Source organism: Mus caroli, chromosome 8 (genome assembly GCF_900094665.2).
Source record: "Mus caroli chromosome 8, CAROLI_EIJ_v1.1, whole genome shotgun sequence".
NCBI classification, from domain to species: Eukaryota; Metazoa; Chordata; class Mammalia; order Rodentia; family Muridae; genus Mus; species Mus caroli.
The window spans coordinates 8,002,870-8,010,367 of NC_034577.1; the positions used below are offsets into that span (position 1 = coordinate 8,002,870).

Here is a 7,498-nt window from a genome sequence, read left to right on the forward strand (position 1 = left end):
GAGGTGGCTCAGTGAGTAAGAGCACCGACTGCTCTTCCGAAGGTCCAGAGTTCAAATCCCAGCAACCACATGGTGGCTCACAACCATCCGTAACGAGATCTGATGCCCACTTCTGGAGTGTCTGAAGACACTCAGTGTCTTCACTCACTACAGTGTACTTACATAAATAGATCTTTAAAAAAAAAACAGAAAATGATAAATATAACCCACTCGCTGATGCTTAAATGTGTGCTTAAACGTGCAATCCTCCTGTGTATTGAACTTGTGCACAGACTGTTTGGGTGAATTGATGAATCAGGGTGATTTATCACAATAATACCTCAGAGAAAACCCAGTTCAAGTCACCACCCTTAAAAAAATTACATTTATTTATATATGTATGACAATGTGGAGGTCAGAGGACACATTGGGGGGGTTCCTTTCTACCATGTGGGGATCACAGGGAGTGAACTCAAGTTGTCAGGCTTGATGGGCTTTTCCAGCTGAGCCATCTTGCTGGGCCCAGGCCTATTTCTTATAAATCAAAAAGCCTGCATACAGTATGAGGTCAGCCTAGTATACAGAGCTAGAGTCCCAGGACAGCTAAGGATATGCAGAGAAACCCTGTCTTAAACAAACAAACAAGCAAACAACCACATAAAACAAAACTACACATGTAGCTACAGGCTCCCGGAAGTGAGAAAAGAAAGTAGACATTTAGCAGGAGGGTGCCCAGTGTCCCTAAAGCCTTGCAAGGGAGATACCTCCAACCAGGAACCACTGCAAGGAGTCCCTCATTCATGTTTTGTCAGACTCTCTCTGGGGTGATGTTCATTGCTTCCCTACTTTCTGCTGTACAGAAATAGGTTTTCTTAAAAATTGTACTTATTCACTTAGTGTGTATGGAGCAGGAGGGTACATGGGACATGGTGCTTATACGGAGACCAGAGGACCAACTCTGTGATCTGCGTTCAATCTCTCCTTTCACCATGTAGATTCAAGGGTTAATTCAGGTTAACTCGGCCATCTCCCTAGCCTTTGCTTCTCTATACAGTATAAAAAAGCTTGATGTAAGTTAATTTTATCAATTGGTCTTTTGAGCTTGCTCAGAAAGCCAGTTTATAAAGCTAATTAGTACACAATTGCCAATCTATTTCCAGAATGTAAAAACATAGTAGTTAGCATGTGACAGGCACTTGTGAAATAATTCTGGTCAATTGAATAAAATATCTTTTGGGTTTGTGTGTCCATGAATTCAATAAACACGATGGAATGGTTATTAAAGCGTGTGTAACTCTGAAAGATAACCAGGTTCAAACTCCAGCTTGGTTATCTTTGAAAAAGGTCAATATTCCTAATCTTCATTAAATCTAGATAAATGTTCATTCATGGCCCAACGCACGCTGCGACCAAAATACCTGTTTCTTAATTGCTATTGTGCCTTTAAACTGGTTATGAGATCTGAGGAAAAGGCCACATTTCATATTCCGTTCTGTACCCCTCTCCACACTTAATTACACGTCGTGTTCTCAAGCCATGCAGTTAGCCTTTTGTGCAACTATTTTCTACTGGCAATTACGTGGAAAAACTTCATTATTCTGGTTTTGACTAGGGCTGAAAGCAGTTGGTTCTGCTAGTAAAAACCAGCACCAGACAGCCAAGCGAACTTTCTCCTGCAGAAATGCACTGCCCTGTGCTTCACAAGCAACGACCCAATCTGAACGATCTAACTCAACTGACAGTCTCTGGCTGCATTATGACCCTCCACAATATTCTATTTAAGATATACTGCGTTGGAAATGTCGTAGATGTCACGGGGTTGCATGGAGTACTTTCACACCTGCCGAAGGGGGGTAGGGTGTCACAGTGTTTCCTGAGCCTGTTCCAAATCCTTTCCAATTACATCCTCTAGTTCTGAAGCGGTGAGTCTTGTTCTGCCGGAGGATGAATGCCCGAGGCTGAAACACTGCAAACTCCAGGTGGCTGTAGGCTGTGAGCTGACCCGGCGCAGCAGAGACACCGCAGGCGAGGCAGAGCGTCACCAGCCCTGCGCACCTGAGGCCACAGCGGCGGGTCCACCACTCTCGCCCAGGCGGCCGAGCAAGATTGAGGACCTGGGACTCACAGGGGCGAGCAGGACAGCCGCACCACAGACCCAGCCATACAAAGGCGCGAATGTGGCGACCGCAGGCCAGGCTCCGCCCCAGGGCGGTGCCTAGGCAGGAAGAGGGCGGGACCGCCGGGGCCCGTCGCCTAGGCAACCCCTCGCTCTGCCCGGGCTTTTCAGAAAGCCCTAAACCCGGCAGCTGTGGGGGAAGGGCGGGATGGGAAGCTGAAGGTTGTGCTCCCCTGCAGGAGCACACCGCGGTGCCTGCTGCCAACTCAGTGTGGCGAGGACACGGGCAGCCTCAGATGCGGCAGGGAGGGGAAGAGCTAGCTAGGATCAGAGAAGAGCTGCTCCCGCCAGCCCGCCCACCGTAGATCTCCGCGCTGAAAAGAGCACCCCTCGGGGGCCCCTTTGTCTCCAGGCCATTCCAAACCCAGCACCGGGAGGCGACACAAAGGGACGATGGGCGCGGAAGGCGCAGGCGCGTGGAGGCGCCGAGGATGCTGGGAGTGGTGGTCCCTTTGCGCGTCGATAGCTGCCCTCCCGCGCGGGTCCGCATCCATCGCCAGGGAGCTGCGCCTGCGCGTCCACTTCCGCCTCGCTCGGCTCCGCCCGCTCGTCCCTCCTCGAAGAGGACAGCTCTCTAATACTAGGCGTGCGGGGGGCGTTGCCGATCCCACCACACCTCCTTCTCGTCCAGATTGGCCGCAGAGGTAAGAGTCGCAAGGGGATTGGCTGACGCCGTTGCCATTTCTGTTCGGGGGCCCTATTTATACCGCGCTAGGAGGCGGGGGAATGCAGTTAACCCAGCGGAGGGTGGCTCTTCTCTGCATAGTCGGTTTGAAGGCAGCGATCTGGAGGCTCGTCCGGCCCCGGCGTGTCTCGAGGAGCAGGCTCCCACCCCGCGGTTCCCGGCCGGCGTGCGGCTCCGCCCAGTAGGTCCGCCACCGAGTGTCAAACTCCTAGTAAAGTTTCGCGTCGCCGGTCTCCCCTGCCTAGGCGACCCCGCCGCTGTCCCCTCGGCGACCCTGGCCCCCAGCGACAATGACAGGCCACGCCCCCGCGCGGGCCGGCCTCGCGCCCCGCCGCCCCCCGGCCCGGGACGGTGAGGGGCGTGAATGCGGTGGGGGCGGGGCCGCCTCCGGGAGGAGGGGTGGCGGGGCGCATGCGCGCTGCGCGCGGGGCTGAATGTTTCCCAAGTGTTTGAAACTGGTATTTGGGTTTTCCACGTTGGACAAGTGCGGCGAGGCGGGCGGCGGAGCGCGCCCTTCCCGCAGCCGGCCCAGCTCTCTCCGCTCTCTACGCTGGTGGCGGGTGGGCGGCGGTGGCCGGCCCTCTTTGGGTGTGTGCGCGCTAGTACGCACGGCCCCCCGCGCCGCCCGCCGCCTGGGAGGGGGCCTGCACGGCCGGCGGGGTGTGCGCTTGAGCTTCGGCCGCCGCGGCCCGCGCCTGCAGGCGCCGGGGTCCCCGCGGCCCCGGAGGCGGCGCGGCAGGCGCCAGATGTAGCCGCCGGCCAGCCCGGCCGGAGCGGCGGGGGGGCGCGGAAGGGCGAGAGAGCTTTGCATTTTGCAGTGCTGCTTGAGGGGGGCGGGGGGTGGAGGAAGCGGAAAGCCGCCGAATCGCCGGGGACCTCCGGGGTGAACCATGTTGAGTCCTGCCAACGGGGAGCAGATCCACCTGGTGAACTATGTGGAGGATTACCTGGACTCAATCGAGTCACTGCCTTTCGACCTGCAGAGGAACGTCTCGCTGATGCGGGAGATCGACGCCAAATACCAAGGTACGGCGGGTGATGGATGGGCGGGGGCGGCCGCGTCCATCCCTGGGTCCCGGCGGCGAGGCTGACCGGTCCTGCTGGAGCCGGAGCGCCCGGTAGCGTCCTCGGAGGGCTAGGAACAAAAGGTCTGGAGCGCCTTTGATACGCCGAGGTCCTTGTGTACCGAGCTCCGGGACATGGAGAAGGAAGGAGCGCGAACGGCTGGCTGCAAGGCTGCGCGACCAAAGCGCTCTTTGTAGTGAAGTGATGAGGCGGTGCTGCGGGGGAGGGGGCGCGGGGCTCGGCCGCGTCCTCGGGGAGGGGGTGAAGGCGGCCGCGCGAGGTAGAGTGCTATGCGGGCGCCGCGGCCGTAGGGCGCGGGCACCCGGCTGGAGAGAGGGCTGCGGGCCGTACTCCGGCGGACCTGAGTGCGGGTCCGGAGAGTCGCCGCCTCCCGCCAGGTTCTGATTCTAAGTGTTACATAAAGTACTGGGCAGTCCTGACTCGGGGTCGCGCGATCGCCCAGGCCCTGCTCTCCTGGGCCCTCTCTTGGCTCTGGACACGGCTCCGGGCCGACTGCGAGGGGCGCCGGCGCGGTGTGTCTTGCGGAGGAAGAGGGTGAAAGGGAGGATCGCAGCGGACTAGGTGTACGACTGCGCTGCGATCGGTGGACGCGAGCTGGGCTCTGGCTGGAGAGGAGCGGGGCAGGTGAGGGACCTGCAGCCCACCCGAAGACCCGGGCTGCCCAGAGTGGCGAAGAGGCGGAGCCTGCGTGCCCGCCGGGAACTGTTGGCTGTTGGGGAAACTTTGCTGCGAGGTCAGGGGGCTCTGTTTTGAACGTGGATGGCCGCTCAGAGTTTACTCTTGTTTACAGAACTGCGCAGCAGGGAAACGGAAGAGTTGGGGGTGGTGGAGGGCCACTGCCCAGCACTACATACAGAGACATGCTGGGGAAAGCGCCCCTGCGCGCTCTATCCGAGATGCAGCTTCGCAGCTCGGTTTATAGGAGAGTAATTAGCATATTGCGGAACGTTCCGCCTCTGCGGCCCTTTGATTGGTCGCAACATCCCCCGTGGAATGTCCTTATCATTGTGCTACGGAGTCATTGGGGGGCGGGCAGCATGGGGGCGGGCTTTGCTCGGGACTCGCTCCAGTCTGTGTTTCCGCTGTCTGCTTTTTTCTTTTTTTTTTTTTTTTTTCTCTCTGTGGAAGAGGGCCGGGCGGAGGGAGGAGGTGAGTTGATTTGAATGTCTTCGGGTCGCCGGTCCTCTGGCCTTGGGTTGGCTCCTGTCGCTGCTGGGGCGGGCCATCGTCTCTGGCTCTGCGCGCTGATTGGTGTAGCTCCTGCTCTCCGCCCTCAGCGTCGTCGACTCACATAGGCCTCGGGCGGGGCGGGGCAGGGCGGGGCGCGCTTCCTGAGTCTCCTAGGCTAGAGTAGATCGCGGCCACTTTCCGGCCGCGGGGCTATGGCGGCGGTGGCCTCCGGGAGGCTGCTGCGCTTACCTTCTCTTCTCTGGCTCCCCGCGGGAGCCTCTCTGATCGCTTGTCGCGTTTCCGGTAGGCTTGAGTGAGCGGGAGTGCCTCGGTCGGGACTGCGGGTCTGTGTGTCCGGTGCTGTCCTCCTGCGGGCTCGTATGTCCGAATGGCTCTAGAATATTCAAGTCCTTGCTCAAAACTACTGTTGGCAGACCGAGTTTTTGACGGCCGCCTTAGTGCTTCAGACGTAGACGAGTTCGAAAGGAGGGTCTATGGTTTGGTTGTAAATGGAGTTTGTTGCTTGAATCACTTTTCAAATATTATAGAAAATACCCTCAGGAAGCAATGCCTCTTTCTTAAGCGCAACCTTATATAAAGTTAAAGTGGCTTAAAGTAGTTGGACAGACTAGATGGAACTGCAGGCCCATTTAGTCACTACCTTTATCCTTGTTGGTACTTAATGGTGGCCCAGCAGCAGGCTGAGGCTGAGCTGGCCGGTGCCTCCCTATGTGGAAGTAGTGCTGTCCTTGTTTGTTGCTTTTACCAACATCTTTGTTTTTATCAAATATTTTACGTAGGGTAACTAAAAATCGGTGTTATTGTGTGGGCTCCACAATAGCTTCTGGTAAGTTTTTGATGGCATTTTTCTCCACAAGCTTCACCTGGATTAAGGCTGGAAGAAGCAGTTATTTACATTTAAATTAGCAACTCGTAGAATTACTCTTCTACAAAATACCGATATAATCTTTGAAATATTGCTGGGTGTGATGGCATGTGCCAGAGATCCCAGTTGGAGACAGGACCGGCTCTGATTGTATGTCATTTAACCCAGGATGGAGCTCAAAAAACAATTTGCTATTGGTTTTGTTACGTTTCCTCACTGGCCTGGAACTCTTAAAGAGCCACTTGCCCCGCCTTCTAGTATTAAAGGTGTGCGCCGTCATGCTCCAAAATGTGTGTCTTAGGTTGTCTTTGGTAAGTTAAGTCAGTCGACTTAACTAGAAACTTCCTTTTAGATACTAGGACTGTACATGCCTCCTGGGGGTGGGGGGAGTATCTGTCTGTTGTTATTCCATGAATAATGCCTTGCAGAACCTGTATGTAGCCTTACCTGTTGAGATACTTCAGTGTCAGCCCTTGTGTTGTCTTCTAGGGTTTTGTTGGTGTGAGTGCGTGTTTTGAAACAGGGTCTTGATAAGTAGCTCTGGCCAGCCTGGAACTCTAAAGAGGTTTGACCCTGCCTGAATTGCTGTTTCCTGTCAGAGAAGCACAGAGTAGGGAGGCGGTGAATTTCTAGGTATCCTCTCTGACTGCCAGCCCGTCCACACAAGCATCTCTAGTAATTCCTTTAATAGATGGCAAAAAGGTCTCAAGGAAAATCTGATACCATTTACTGTTTGAGAGAAATACTCTTGGAGTTTTCTGGTATGTCCCAAGTTTCAAAAACAAATAGTTTTTCCTTTGCACACACAGAATTTTTTTGGAGGCGTGGGTGGTTAATCAATTTGGCTTTGAGGTAATCCACTTAGGGCAGAATTTTTTTTTCTTCTGTTCACTTTTGTTTTTAAAACGACCAATGTTTTTGTTAGTTTCTGACATTTGAAGTGTTCTTTGACATCTCTGGCTGGAGATCCTTTGCCATAGTCCTTTGTACTACATACTGCAGCACCCACTCTCTAGGGTTTCCCTCTGTCAGCATTTACCCATTTCTCTAGTTTCTTGTCATCGGTCTTAGACTAATTTGGCGTCAGTACAAAGGGTCTCGGCTTACTTGACACACAGAGGTTCGTCATACTTAGATAGAAGCACACAGAGATGGGCTTGGCTCCTCTGAGGCTTCGGTAGTGTTAATTCCACAGGCTGGGCAGTCGTCAGCTGTTCCTGTGAAGCACTGTTAATGCTCGTCACCCCTCAAACACAAGGGCCTTCTCAGGCCGTGGCAGTGGACTACTGCAGAGCCGAGTCCAGAAAGCACCCAAGCCTCCCAGAGACTCTGTGTACAAAGGAAAAACTCTGCTTCTGACACGTGTGACCCAAGCTGTCCTCACACCTGTGACCCTGGCTGTCCTCACACCTGTGACCCAAGCTGTCCTCACACCTGTGACCCTGGCTGTCCTCACACCTGTGACCCTGACTGTCCTCACACCTGTGACCCTGACTGTCCTCACACCTGTGACCCT

At 54.9% G+C, this 7,498-nt stretch overlaps 2 protein-coding genes across 8 annotated transcripts in view; one reads left to right on the forward strand and one right to left on the reverse strand.

Annotated features, from left to right (window-relative positions):
* Positions 1-2,135, reverse strand: part of Cars2 (cysteinyl-tRNA synthetase 2, mitochondrial) — a 43,814-nt gene extending 41,679 nt beyond the window's left edge. The window contains exon 1 of the mRNA XM_029480565.1: positions 1,820-2,135. The gene's annotated coding sequence lies outside the window, so the exon portion shown is untranslated. The remainder of the gene's footprint in view (positions 1-1,819) is intronic.
* A 282-nt stretch (positions 2,136-2,417) lies between these two features.
* Positions 2,418-7,498, forward strand: part of Ing1 (inhibitor of growth family member 1) — a 19,206-nt gene continuing 14,125 nt past the window's right edge. For 2 of the 7 annotated variants that reach the window (XR_003837401.1, XR_003837402.1), the window contains exon 1: positions 3,633-3,866. Coding sequence is in view for 2 of the 7 variants with exons in the window: in XM_021169844.2 (XP_021025503.1) it covers positions 3,731-3,866 (136 nt within the window). In the remaining 5 variants the exon portion in view is untranslated. Of the gene's footprint in view, positions 2,800-2,885; positions 3,026-3,282; positions 3,867-5,240; positions 5,400-7,498 lie in introns of those variants that run through there. The other 5 variants (XM_021169846.2, XM_021169847.1, XM_029480567.1 and 2 more) reach the window with 5 other exon arrangements.